The sequence below is a fragment of the Lytechinus variegatus genome, chromosome 19 (assembly GCF_018143015.1).
Source record: "Lytechinus variegatus isolate NC3 chromosome 19, Lvar_3.0, whole genome shotgun sequence".
NCBI classification, from domain to species: Eukaryota; Metazoa; Echinodermata; class Echinoidea; order Temnopleuroida; family Toxopneustidae; genus Lytechinus; species Lytechinus variegatus.
In genome coordinates, this window is record NC_054758.1 from 9,691,697 (window position 1) to 9,706,484 (window position 14,788).

General features: G+C 35.0%; 1 protein-coding gene across 1 annotated transcript in view; it reads left to right on the plus strand.

Moving 5' to 3' along the window:
- Positions 1–13,246, plus strand: part of LOC121406122 (protein kinase C-binding protein NELL2-like) — a 33,704-nt gene extending 20,458 nt beyond the window's left edge. Inside the window, exons 7-17 of the mRNA XM_041597143.1 lie at positions 502–595; positions 1,545–1,645; positions 2,635–2,749; positions 3,216–3,473; positions 5,003–5,125; positions 6,449–6,544; positions 7,499–7,639; positions 8,425–8,609; positions 9,047–9,220; positions 9,753–9,986; positions 10,733–13,246. Of these exons, the coding sequence (XP_041453077.1) occupies positions 502–595; positions 1,545–1,645; positions 2,635–2,749; positions 3,216–3,473; positions 5,003–5,125; positions 6,449–6,544; positions 7,499–7,639; positions 8,425–8,609; positions 9,047–9,220; positions 9,753–9,986; positions 10,733–10,777 (1,566 nt within the window). The 3' untranslated portion in view covers positions 10,778–13,246. The remainder of the gene's footprint in view (positions 1–501; positions 596–1,544; positions 1,646–2,634; positions 2,750–3,215; positions 3,474–5,002; positions 5,126–6,448; positions 6,545–7,498; positions 7,640–8,424; positions 8,610–9,046; positions 9,221–9,752; positions 9,987–10,732) is intronic.
- The last annotated feature ends 1,542 nt before the right edge of the window (positions 13,247–14,788 follow it).

A 14,788-nucleotide genomic window follows, 5' to 3' on the forward strand; every position in this document is an offset into this window, starting at 1 on the left:
TAATCTTCCGCAGGACATAATACAAAAGATGGGCTGACTCTCTTTTTTGTGTGATCTTTACGTACCTTGATATTAAAGGAAGGAATACCTCAAATTCAACATTATCAATATTAATTGTGGGGGCGTCATGGTCTGGTGCTTATGACTCTCGTTTTTCAATCTGAGGGACATGGGTTGGATTCCCAGCCATGGCGTGTTTTCCTTCAGCAAGAAATTTACCCACATTGTGCTGCACTCAACCCAGGTGAGGTGAATGGATACCCAGTAGGAAGAAATTCCTTGAATGCTTGAGCACCTATAAACTACATGTACATGTAGGCAGCGCAGCTAAAGCTGGGGTAATCATATCAGCGATTTTTATCCTCGGGCAAAAATGTTTTATAAATCCAGCTACCTTACTATTATGTTATTATCGTTATTATTGTTATTTATATTTGATATGTAATATCAATCTAAAAAAAAATAATCCTTTCTCCTGTAATGTTATTATTTATCTTTCAGTCTGGCCATGTGAGTTGTGAACCTGTTGCCTGTGCACCTGTCTATTGCAAAAATCCTATTTACCAGCCTGGAAACTGCTGTCCAATTTGCAAAGGTTCGTTATTTAAAATATGAAATTGTTTAAATACTCCTTTTTTCCTTATCCATAATCCATTATTTAACATGTATAAATATACTTTCATAATTTCATTTGTACTGATTGCTGATAAGTTCATTAGTTAATTTGGCTTTCATCCAGATTTGATAAGGATTTATTTAAGTTCAAACTAAGACTGTTAGTTCAAACTTGTACATGTATGAAGTGCTCGGTTTCATTCATCCTTATTTGAATTCATGGAAGGGATGATGTCCCATAGAATTAATTGAAATTCATTTACATTTTCTATTTTTGTATACCATATTTATGATTGTTGTATTTACATTTCTTACTGCAGGATTAAAATAATCCATACCCTGTGAACTATAGCCCCGTCTTACAAAGGGTCACACTCAATCCAATCAATCGTAACTCTATGGAAATCCATCAATGTCGTAATTTCTTCTACAGGATATTTGTAAAATGTCCTTTGTAAACAAAGGAGAATACACCAAATTGTCAAGAAATTAATGAATTTATGGATAGACATTCATATCTAGAATTTTTTTAAACAAACATGCATTTTATATGTTGACGTTGCTTGCCGCTCATAATTGCGCTTGATCAGATCAATCTCAACTCTTTGTAAGACGGGGCCCAATTGGCTACTTGCACTTCATTTAAAAAGTGCTCTAAAAAACAAACCGAGGGTTATTAAACTCAATTATAGCTGTGAGAATACCACCTACAGATTTGGATTTCACTTTATATGAAAAAATATAAATGCCATTTGAAAATGATTGGAAAATTTAAGAAAAGGACAAATAAAAAATTCAACTAGATTTGGTGACTTTATTATGATGTAAATCCTCTGCTCACATTTGTAAACTGTGATGAAATATAAATCGAAATTTACAATTCATATATTGTGTATTAAACTCCTGTTCACATATATCTTGTATTGTAGCTAACTGTACCGTATCTGGAGTGACCTATCACCATGGTGACGTATTCCAACAAAAGACTTCCAGAGGTGCTCTACAGATCTGCACAGTCAAAGAATGCAATGTAAGCTTGACACTGTTCTCGTTATACTTTCTAAAAGCGGTTTACTGGAAACCGGTTCAGGAAACCAGTTCGGAAAATTGCTTTGGTAGCGTTCCCATTTGATCACTCTAACGTGATTTTCAAAACCACTTCATGTAAAGCGGTTTTGTTGCTATGGAACCACTCTCAGTGGGGTGATATGTTTCACAGGAAATTTGAAACCGCAGCGTAGGCATTCCACATACAGTGTGTGGAGTAGTGCACTCGAAATGTGCGAAGATCGCTTCCCGAAGAACGTTAATAATCTCACTTACGCTAAAAGCAGTTTAGCGAGGCAAAGCGTTCGTTAAAACTACATCCCAAGGTGGTTTTCTGAACCAGTTTGGAAGATCGTTTCCAAGACCGCTTTGACCGTTCTCATTCCATGTTAGACTAGTTTCCACTAAAACTAGTTTCTGGTAAACTAGTTTTAGCATGGTAGTACATGTAAGAACGGTGTTCTTGTTTCTCTTTTCTTGAGAGAATCCCAATAAAAAGGGCAAGTCCAGTCAAGCATTATGCTGAAAATTTCATCAAAACTGAATTTAAAAAATAAGGAACGTATGATTTAAAGTTTCACTTGATGTCACAAAAAAAAGTTCCTGTATGTGCACATTATGGGGAGTAAGCATACTTACTAATCCCCCTTTATGATCTAAATTCTAAGGTTCATTGTGATTTGAAGGACATTCTCTTTATATTTACCACAAAATAAAGCTTAATATTATCACAAATATTATGTTTATTAATATTATTGTAACTTTCTTTCAGTGCTTGTACATGTATCATTTTCACTAATGTTATTATTGCTACTATACTACTGATAGGAGTATCATCATATGTGTAATATGTATGTCAGTGTGTATGTGGTGTTTACTTTTATATGCCAGAAAGCTAATTTTATCATATGACATTAAATTTTCTTATTTTCTAATTCTTGAACCATCATTATGATTATTTTCTTATTTCAGAATGGTGGAACAAGTACCCAGAGGCAGGATAGCGTTAGTAACATGTGTTCTACCCCATCCTGTCCCGTATCAGAGAGGTTTACAGTGCCCGGAAGTTGCTGTGAATATTGTCAAGGTACAATATTTACCTGTCTATCGCCAATATCATACAACTTTCAAGAATGTTGTGTATAATCTGATTGGTGTAAATCAGGTCATGTGACATTCAGTGGTTTGTGCTGTAGCATTCAAATTTACATACTGTGCCAGGGAGTTGCTGTGAATTGTCAATATAATATACTTTGTAAACCTTTATTTTCACAAATATTTTTCGTGGTGATGACTCGTTGATGGTTGACTTTAGTCTGTAGCTACATGTATATGAAGTCAATTGTTAGTCATTCAAGTCAAAGATAGAGGAAGAGGCAAGTCACAGTCGGTGGATATTCATTTCTTATTTTTATGATAGGATTACTCTCCTTTTTGTACAGCTAGGCCTACTTATTACTCTGTGTTTCTTCCAAGGTTTGTGTGAACACATTCCTACATCGATTAAATGCCTGTGCCCATATATTTATATATTCTTTTGTTTCTCATTGCAGGGACTGATTACTGTGCCCAGGGCCACAGCTGCGTTTCTCCCAAGGTATGTGTGAACACGCCCACATCCAATGAATGTCTGTGTCCGACAGGCTACTTAGAGGTGAACGGAAACTGCACCGATATCAACGAGTGTGTCGTGAGCGAGACGCAGCCTGATCCACACTGCTACGAGGGTACGCTGTGTGTGAACATGCCCGGCGAATACAGATGCGATTGCAAGCCCGGCTATGAGAGGGTTACGGACACACAGTGCAGACGTAAGTTGGTGTTTTGACTCTCATTCTGACTTCATTACATGAACGTTTTCATTGAGTATTGACTTCATATTTATTTTACAGAAATTTCGGGCTAGTTTTCTTGGGAGTACTTTGTACATGGACTTGAATATTTTATCCTACATGGCAACAGTTAAATACCTGAGCTGCTCTGCCAATCAGCATCAAGGAACGTTGCCTTTCTGAACTCTGGTTTAACTTGAGCTATGGTTTAACTCTGTGCTAAAATTATTGGAAAAAAAAAAACATTTGCAACTGGGTGACAGGGGGTTCATTTTCATTGAAGAGAGAACAGCATCCACGAGCAAATTGAATTGGAAGCCCCAATGTATAGTAAAGACAAGATCTCTGAATCCTAAAACACCTATCCTTTCAATGGAGAATACCACCATATACAATGCTGCCGTACTTTGGCAAAAGGATGCAAGTTACAAAAGTATCATTGTTGGAAATGAGCAATGTGTGTTTGTCATTCACATGGTTGTCAATGCAATTTAACAGCATATTTTCTTCAATATCTTTCAATAAAACAATAATTTCCTCCCCAAATTTTGCCTGAACGTGCAGCATGTAAAGGGTGTTTCAAAAACAACAATAACTCAAATTTGACTTATGTGTCACTTGCTCCCTTTTGCCAAAGTTTGGCAGAGTGGTTCTCAAAAGTTTAGAGTAAACCCAACCAGAAAGTGAACATATTGAAAGTTTAAAAATTCTGCCATGTTTTAGATATTTGATTTTGAAGTCAGGTGATAAAATATTACATTCAATAAAGTTTGTTTCTCTTGGCTCACCGAATATAATAGTGTTGTTGTCTACATTCCATACCGGTACTCGGCATGAAGGAGTGCATTTTGTCTTGGTGTTCACTAGCTTTTGTGCACAGCTGTATGTAGCTCTTGTTTCACCCATTGTTTGGTTGTGATATTTGACATCTTGGGGTTGAATGTTTGGTCATCTCATTTGTATAATGATAAGATAATTCTATTTAATCCATAAAATAAACTATTTTATCTCTGATGTCAATTGGTGGTCGGCTTTGATAAGATACTAGTAAATTTTCATACACTTCTTCAGAGTCTTTTACATAGGTGTTTATGAATAAATTATAGAGATACATGTACTGTCTCAAGTACCAGCGGTTATCAATGATATACAATGAAAGCATCGATTTGTTTTGACAAGCTTAATTCCTCTCCTGTAAACATGGAAAGCAGAAAACATTTTCTGTTGTAGATTAAATACATAGTTTGGAAGTCACCAAGGACACATACTGCCTTCGCTCAGGAATTCAAATTCAAATCACAGTTTTCAAGTGTGTGTGTGAAAGGTCTGATGATTCGAAAGATGAAGGGCAATCATCATTAGAATGCTGATTCAAGATTCATGTGTGAAGAGGCCCATAGACTACATGTACATGAAATGAAATCCTTTGTTTATGCAGAGATTGATGAATGCGCATGTACATGTATTCAAATCTAACAAGTCATATCTATCATATTCCTTTATTTCAGAGATTGATGAATGCGCTTCTGGAACACACAACTGTGATGCTAATGCTGAGTGCACTGATACTGATGGTAGTTTTACCTGTACATGTCAGCATAGGTACTACGGCGATGGGACATACTGCTTCCGTAAGTAACCTCTATAGAGCAGGGTGCTACATAGGCACTTGCCCGATTGCCCGGGGCAAGTAAAAGTTAGAGTCGGGCAAGTGTTTTGAAGTAAAGACTAAAACTAATTGCCCGAATCGGGCATCAAAATTCTCACAGTATAATGACCAAAATTTAGGGTAAATATGATATTGACCCTAATTTTGGTCATGGCAGGTGAGATAAAATCACTTTAGAAAGAGAAATGCAATAACAGGAAGATCGGTTCATGTCAAAAGAGAGGATGAGGTCAATGGTTTAAATAACTGCAAAACTTTCCTTTGAAGAGTTAAAAACAGTTTTTTCAAGGATTTTTAGGGGGCAAGTGAAATAGAATTTTGGGCAAGTATATTACAACTATTTAATAATTTATTTGCCTGACTGGGTAAGTGCTTCTAAAAAGTTATGTATTACCCTGCTATAGAGCATTCCATGCAGTATTTTTACAATGATTTCCACTTGCAAACCTGCTCTCAGCCAATTAGATGCAAGGATTTCAGTAGCTTATAACATCTGTCTGTGGATTTAGTCTGTGAAATGTTCCCTTGTCTCTTAATTGTTTTCATTTATCTTAATTGATGTTCAGTGTTTTTTAAATTTTTAATATGAGAATCTAGTCTTCAGCAGTTGACTGCTGAGTTCTTTATTTTCCACTGATTTAGTATGGAAAACAGGCTGTCAGAGTCATAGAGAGCTAACAGACAATATCTTTGCATTTATAATTAGACATAAATCTTTTTAAAAATACTTTTATTTTGGATTCCCGTTAACCTGACGAATTGGAAGACATGTAATTATGAAGAAAAAATACCCTGGTGAGTTTTTGTGAGTGTTTAGAGAAAATTGTTCCATGGCACGTCTGAAGTAATTTCCATCATGTATATTTCTTTGAGATAAAACAAATGCACCTACCAGTGCCAGTATCAATTTATTATCAAATTTGTGTTCAACCACATTTTCTTTCAAATGTACTTTGACTTGTAATTTTGTTGTTTTAGTAATAGTTGTTTTTCTAATTGTAAAATATTTTGTTTGCCTAAGTGGCCTCTTGGTAGATACATATTATTATTCATTTTATTATGTACTAACCAAAGACCATGATGCAAGTCTTAAGGATATGTAATAATTATCCATTTTATTCTCTGTAGTATTAGTAGATATCTGAAAACGTATATTTTAAGACTATGTATTTATAACCACAGTCAATGAGAGGCCACACTCGGGTTCACTACCTCTGTAAAGAAAATTATTACATGTAGTAAGACTGCTAGTGATATATTTCTTGATTGTGTATTTTTTATACAGCGGTGTGTGGTAGAGCTTGTCAGAACGGAGGAGTGTGTATCAGACCATCAGTGTGTGAATGCCCTCCAGGATATGAAGGAGAAGCTTGTGAAATAGGTAAGTAAAGTACCCATCTTCTACGACTTGTGATTCTACTTTCAATTTATGGCCTTTCTTTCCTCTAGCTTGTCCTAATCCTCCTTATTTTATATTGTTTCTTTTATTCTTCAATTCTTCTTCCATTTCTTTTTTTCTTTATATAGTTCTTCTTCATCTTCTTTGTTTTTCTTCTTTTCTTTTCTTCTTTTCTTTTTTACCTCTTCTTATTTTTTTCTTGCTTTATCTTCCCGTTCTTAGTCTTCGTATTCCTTTCCTTCATTGTCTTATTTCTTCTTCTTCGCTTTCTCCTCCGGTTTTACTTTCTATTTTCTCCTCATCCCACCACCTTGAATATTCCTTCTACATCCTGCCTCTCAAACTCTCTTTCCTGATTGAATTCATAAAATTTTGTGCCTAAAATTCATGACTTATACCAGCGCTTCTCAACCTTTTTTTTTTTTTACTCCAGGACCACTTTGACTCTGATTTTTTTTCGAGGTACTCTTACCAAAATTTTAAGAAAGGGATATGACTACTTGTACACAATATACAAGCACATGAGGTTCACATCAAAGTTGCTTGTACATGGCAGTCATTATACACTGTGCAGTGCATGCATGTTTCAACATGCATGATAACTATCACGTTGACCCAGTAGACCAATCGAACATAACATGTTTGGACAGGTCTGTGAAATATACTTAACTTTTTCCCCTATTTTTTTTCCTCTGGAGCTTCTCGCGGCCCACCTTAGAGAGCTTCGTGGCCCACAGAATGAGAAGCGCTGACTTATACAGTCCATTCAATGTGTGTCAATTAACCACAGAGTAGAGACACAATTGTCACTCCGATTTGTAAGGCCCACATTTTCTCATATATTACTTGGTACTGCAGGTACGAATACTTCTTCATTCTTACAAATAAATCGTATCACTGACATCGATAATCTTTTCTTATCCCCTTCCATGATAGACAAGGATGAATGCACGAATGGAGAGAGCCAATGTACTGGTCATTCTCATTGTGTCAACCTTCCAGGGAGCTACCATTGTGATTGCGATTCGGGGTACGCCAGCGACACTGCCCATATTGACTACGGAGCTTCGTGTGTAGGTATGTAGTGATTTCTTACAGTAAAGTTTACCTTTATATTTGATCAGTCTCTGATTCTAGATTTCAGTTCCATAAATGTTTGATTTACATGTACATGTATGTTCAACGATAGCTTCCATGGAATCTTTGATTCTCATTGGCCGTTTGCATTGTTACCATTATTCCTCATTTGGTCCAGGCTTTTTGAAATTGCATAGCCCATGGGGGGGGGGTTGCCCCCCTGAGATCTATGTTGTTAATGCACAATCTTTATGATAATTGATATGCATGTCACTCATGATGTAATCTCCCATATTGGAAAGTTAATTGTACCAAATTCATTCATATTTATTTTTGATTAATTATTTCTGCTAATCAATGCCTAAAATCATAATATATTAAAGTTACCAGAATAGCAATTTTTTTGCAATGGGGCCCAGGTCTTTACAATTATGTATCTATCAAAAATTCTACTTCACATAGGTTGCAATATTTTTTTCATGTCTTGCATCAATATTTAAATAAATTATTTGTCAAATCTTAGATGGGAAATAGGGTCACAAAGTAAATTGACGATTGACCATTGATCTACATGGATTGAAGTTAACAGGTGTTTTCTCGCTCTGTTTGATTACAGATTTTCATAGACTCAAATCATATGTTCTAGAACCCTTTTAAGAAGCAATAGGCAGTCATTGAAAATGCACCTTTAAACATGCAAAGAGACTTTCTTTTCTAAAATCTTAATATTATGATAATATTCATCATATTAATGTTCAAATGTATAATTCTTTGATCCTTAACAGATATTGATGAGTGCGATACATCCAATACGTGTGATAAGAGTCGTCTATGTATTAATACGGAGGGGTCATACGAGTGTCGTTGCTCGGCCGCTAGTAGCTGCTCTACGGCATGTCGTACGGATTGGGGCAAAAAGGGCAACGGAGCTACATGGGATACTGGCCTCTGTCAGACCTGCACTTGCCAGGTAATACTCAAATTGGCAACACTTAGATGGATAGATAGGGAAATGATATTCATGGAAGCTTTGTCTTGCATGCATAGCTGAAATCGAGACATGGACACTGCTTTTCCAACGGCGACAGTGATGACATCAACATTGAAATCTTAACTAAAATTAAGTATTTGGAATGTCATCATAACTTGAAAGTATAAGGCCCTTAGACATAAGGGTAGTCAGGGATCATTGATCATCTTGCAATGGTTTAAGGTCACATGATCATGGTCAAAGGTCACCTAGGGCTAATGAGCTCGACTATTTTGTTGTATCAACATTGAAATCTTAACCAAGGTTGAATTGGTGAAATTTTCATAAGTTTGCAAGTAAAAAAAAAATGGGTCTATGCCATGAAACTTGGAGATATGAGTAATCAAGTATCACTGATTATCCTTTTTTCCCTGTAGGTTGGTGTAGTGACATGTACACCTCAAGTTTGCGATTGTAGCGATCCAGAGATTGATCCAATCTGTTGTCCAATGTGCGTGTCGGAGATTCAGCAGTGCCTGCATCAAACATCGGCTATCACCTACAACCATCGGGAGTGGTGGAGCCACGACTGCAAAGATTGCCAATGCTTGGTGAGTGGGTGATAGAATCATGGTGGTGGTTATGATGATCCGAGTCATATTAATGGTGGTAGTGATGATGATAGTAATGATGATGATGGTGACGATGATAATGATGGGGTGGTGGTGATGATGATGGTGGCGGTGATGATGATATTAATGATGGTGATGATATTGATGGGGTAGTGATGATAATGATGGTGGTGGCGGTGATGATGTTGGTGGTTATGATGATGATGTTGGTGATGTCGATGATATTGATGGGGTGGTGATGATGATGGTGGCGGTGATGATGATATTAATGATGGTGATGATATTGATGGGGTGGTGATGATCATGATGGTTATGATGATGATGTTGGTGATATTGATGATCGAAATACTGTGGATGATGATGATGATAATGTTGATGGTGATGATAATGTTGATGGTGATAATGTTGATAATGATGATGAAAGATGATGATGGTGATGATCTAGAAAACATTTTTGAAATGGTTCAAATAACTTATTTCCTTTTTACTTCCATTTCCATGATAAACACAGGAAGGAAGCATCAAATGCAAGCCTGTACAATGTGAGACATTGAACTGTCCGAACACCTATACACCCGTGGGTGAATGCTGCCCTCGCTGTCAACCACACAGTGAATGCGACCTCATGACCTCGGGGCCAAAGGTCACAGCTCCTTCGACGTGTGTCACAGATACAGGAATGGTTTATTCACACAAGGAGAGGTGGTTCTTAGATGAGGATCATTGTTCAGAATGTGTGTGTAAGGTGAGTAGAACATAAATGTGGGAGAAAAAAAAAACATTAAGAAAGAAGCTTTATAGATTCGATTCTGTGATAAAAGGCCAGTTCTACCCAAACAATACGTGAATTTGAAGGAATAGAGAATACTCAGCCAAGTATAATGCTGACAATTCCATCAAAATCGGATGCAAATTAAGGAAATTATGACCTTTTTGTAGTTGGATTTGTTTTCACATAACAGTAATATGCACAAGACGGAACTGATTATGTCATTCAATATTTCATTTGAATTTTATTACATGAAATATTTCTATTCTTTTTCTGCTTGAAAAACATAGATTGATTCCTCTTTGATCATGTGGAATTTTCATTGCTGTAATATTTTGTGAATCAATAAAAATCCTTATTGTAATATTTACAGAAATTTAAATATAAAGACATGGTAATCTTGTGCATATAGATTTGTTAAAAATGAAAACAAGCAATTCTAGGTTATTTTTATGCCCTTGGCCATTAGTTTATTGTAATACATTGATCAACATAACACAGACAGTTTGCAGATGAGTTTGCCACTGTCACTCATACTTACTTGAATTCAATTTGTAATTTAATTTGATGAATCAGTAATTGAGTCATTTGACATACAGTGTTATCCTCATTTGACACAAAAAAATAAAATTTTAATTTTATTTCGTTAATGTGGAAAATTTGATAGAGATCATCTGTTCCTTTTTGATAATTTTATGCTTTTTCTGTTCATTTTTTTACAGGATGGAAGTATTTGTTGCGCTTACAACAGTGCGTGTGCTCCCTGAACATCAAATGTAACACATGGGACTAAGGACAACTACGAGAGACAGCAATATGATGTTCATGTGGGACTACATGAACAAGAGATGTTGGACATATAGTTATGTTGGGAGCCAGGATGATTGTATATACTGATGAGTTATGAAACGGACAAGTATGCGCAAAAGTGTCTGTATATAGCAATAGCAAATATATGACATTCATTTATAAAAAAAATACATGTATGTGTCAGTTTGTATATAAATTGGTGATTAATTTGTATTTATACATGAATAATGTATCTTCCATATATTACGTCGAGTTGAAGGAAGTCGCGGTTTTGTACTACTGATATTAAAATGCAAGTGATTCATTTGTAGCTCAATTGTGCTGCTTTTAAATTTTCATTTGAAATTTATGATTTTTCAGATGTAAATTATTATTATTATTAGTCTTGCCAGTATATACCTCAGCCACGGTCTGAAATTTTGTATTTTTATTTATTTTTGACAAGCAACATACAATACATGAAAAAGTATTAGATTACAAATAATGCACATTGTTTAGGGCATTAGTAAGAATAACGCACAAGGTACCTTTGAAACCGTTCTGACATGCCCAAGTCATAGCTGAGGGCATTTGGACGGCTTCTATGGTAACAAGTGTGCGTAATTTTATTCTAATGCTCAAGCCAAATAATGGTTTGTAAGATAACAATTTGGATCCATGTTATTTGATGAAGTATCCTCATCTCAAACCATTTATACTGGTCGCTAGAACTAGCCAATAGTATTATATAAATAGCGAATATCTTGCACCATTGCACGAATAAGAATATTCGCTATTTTCGTTGTAAAACGCCTAGGAACCAAGCAAAAATATTAAAAAAATCAAGTTTTTCCTTGCAGTAGACTATGAAACCTCAAAAATGTATTTAGTGTAAAATAGCAAACATGCACAAATCCTTTTTTTGTGGTAGTTTTTCAGCTTACATATTAAGTTTATTTTATGCTCTTTAGCTGTATATTACAAGCTTATGGAAAATAGGTATTTATGAATTATGTATTTGTGTCAAAGTTGCCTATGTGTACATATTTTGTTCATAATATTTTGTTATAGTTTTATATACATTGAGTGTATCATGCCATGAAGAAACTTCAAATTTTATGTAATTATGCAATCATTTTTGTTTCAAAGATTTTTTATTCATAGCTCTGTGGATAAGCTGGTATTAAAACAAACCTGTAGTTGGCTTTTACATTGATAGCATATTTTAAATTATGACTGAACATTTACCATCTTCAATATTTCATTTTCTCTTTCAGAAACTTCAAAAAATGTTTGATACTCTGTTAAATTGTGAGACTTTGGATCTTATTATCCCATGCTTATCACAACACATTTTATAGGAAAAGACTGCCTAGAAAGTTCAGGACTTTAAAAACAGCTACTTTATTCTGTTCATGTAATTTTCTATTTGGGCAAAGTTTGATAAAACTACAGTCACAGACGGTTAAATCCGCCGAAGTTGAATTATGGCCCAGGTAAAAGTGATTCCGCAGATCAGGACCCTGTAACACAAAAGATTAGCGATTAATCACTAATATGAAAGAGCAATTCTGATTGGTTCCCAGTCAGTCTATAGAGGAAAATGCGCATGCAACGATGATCTTGATGGCCATTTCATTAAAGCATTTATTGTTAACCATTGTGTTAGGGGCCCAGATTGGCAAAGCTTGTGTTTTTACCTCTTTTGCATATAAAGGAATTTTTTTTCACCAATGCCAATTAATCTGATCATCTTAAACTGATAAGAAATCCAACAATGTCAGAATTTTTGCATGAATAGAGAAAAGAAAACAATGAATGTATCATTATACATGTACATACAGAAAATATTTAGAACAAACATGCATTTTAGATCTTGACGTTGCTGGCTTTCCATAGCTGTGGTTGATCGGATCAATCGTAACTCTTTGTAAGACAGGCCCAGATTTCTGTCACCCGAGAGAATCGACTTGGCTGTACTCACCAGTATGGCTCAGTTATATTCTTTTGTATGAAATTGCCTGTCATACTTCCATAAATCAGCCAGTAATCATTAAGGATATATTACCTTGTCCTGTTACTTGAAAGATACAAATCAGTTTTAATTGTAAGTCTCTGAAAAAACATGTATAACAATTAATAGTAGGATCAATTTTAAGCCTGTTTTTAAAGGCCGCTGTTGACTGACTGTGCGATACAGGTTCACTTGCAGAAATTACTTTTCCACAAGTTTCCACAAGAATCGTTAAAGTCAAAACTTTATAGCTCAGATTATGCAAAACATGTTTTACATTACCTCTTCTAAGTCAAAAGTCAAACCATTTCTGTGGTCTAAATAGATTTGATCGAGGAAAATGCAATAAATGTTGTCATTGTCTTGCAGTACAAATATAAGATGTAATATGAGAGAAAAATCACAACCCAATAAATTTATTACTTAAAGAATACATGTACAAATGTTGTTTGCGACTTTCATTTACATTATGTCTTCAGAAACAAGTATGACCATTCTTGTCTTCATCATTTTGTGACCTGTACACCCCCTGGCTTATTATAGAACCCCCTAGTTTATCAAAACAAGCCAGTTCGTAGTTCCTTTCTGCGCATGATCAAAATATTCTACGCATGATCAGAGGAAGGTCATTTGTACTGAAGTGACATGGTTTAAAATCTAATGATATACTAGTAAGCACCAACCTTGATGTCTTGATTATTCATATGTTCTTTTGAATAGTGATTTTCATTTACATCCACAAAAACAATGCGTCCACGAACAACTGGTATTTCACAGTTTGCTAAGTACATTGTGCAACATGCTATGATATGCATTCAAAGTAGGAATGCAACAATTACCTTCATAAAGTGTTCATTGGTGTGCTATTCTAGTCACCTGGGCCCGTATTCCATAAACGAGATAAGCATGCTTAAGTCAAAAAATCTAAGCATTTTGTCTTATTTTCTGTCTAAGATAAAATTCTTAGCCAAAACGCGTATTCCATAAAGAATTGGCTAAGAATTTTGTCTTAGAATTTGGCTAAGAGTTTTGTCTTAGAATTTGCGTTTTGCGCAACTAAGACAGATATAGGATGAATGGCTAAGTAACTTTTCTTAAAAATGCAGATTCTGTATTTCATAAATACAACATGGCTAAGAATTTAGCCCTAACTTTAAGACAGCTGTGAGTTGTCTTAATTGTATTAGTTTCAAGGTAATTCAGCCAACAAAATTTTAGAATTTATACCTATATTGCATTTCGAGCTCCTGCCTCATTTTTTAAACCGATTTTCATGAAATTTTGAACACACATCGGTCTTAAGGTAAGGAGGTGGAAGATGTTTTTCTTTTTCAGAAATTGTGTTGCCATGGTAACAATATATTATGGCCCAAATTTTGCCGTTTAAAATACTTCATTAATTTTCTACCAATTCTCATGAAAGTTGGCTCACACATTGGATTTGAGGAAAAGATGTGCAAGACACATTTATGCAAGTGTCGGAAATTGTGTTGCCATGGTAACGGTATATATTGGCAAAAATTATGTATAAATCTTGCTGTTCTAACTACTTCCTCAGTTTTTAACCAATTTTCATTAAATGTGGCACAAACATTAGTCTTGATGTGAAGATGTGCAAAACATATTTTATGCCTACATAAAAAATTGTGTTGCCATGGTAACAAAAAAATACCAAAAATAAATGAAAATCTTGTAATTGAATTACTTTATCAGTTTTCAACTGGTCTATTCTCCTAAATACTTGGCATACACATTAGTCTTGAGTTGAAGATGTCTAAGACATATTTTTGCCTGTATCAAAAATCGTGTTGCCATGGTAACAACATATTATTTAACGAAAATCTTGTAGTTCAAACTCCATCTTTTTCAACCAATGCTCATGAAATTTGGCACACACATCAGTCTTGAGTTCAAAATGTGCAAGAATATTTTTTGTCTGTATCAGAAATCGTGTTGCAAAGGTAACAACATATTA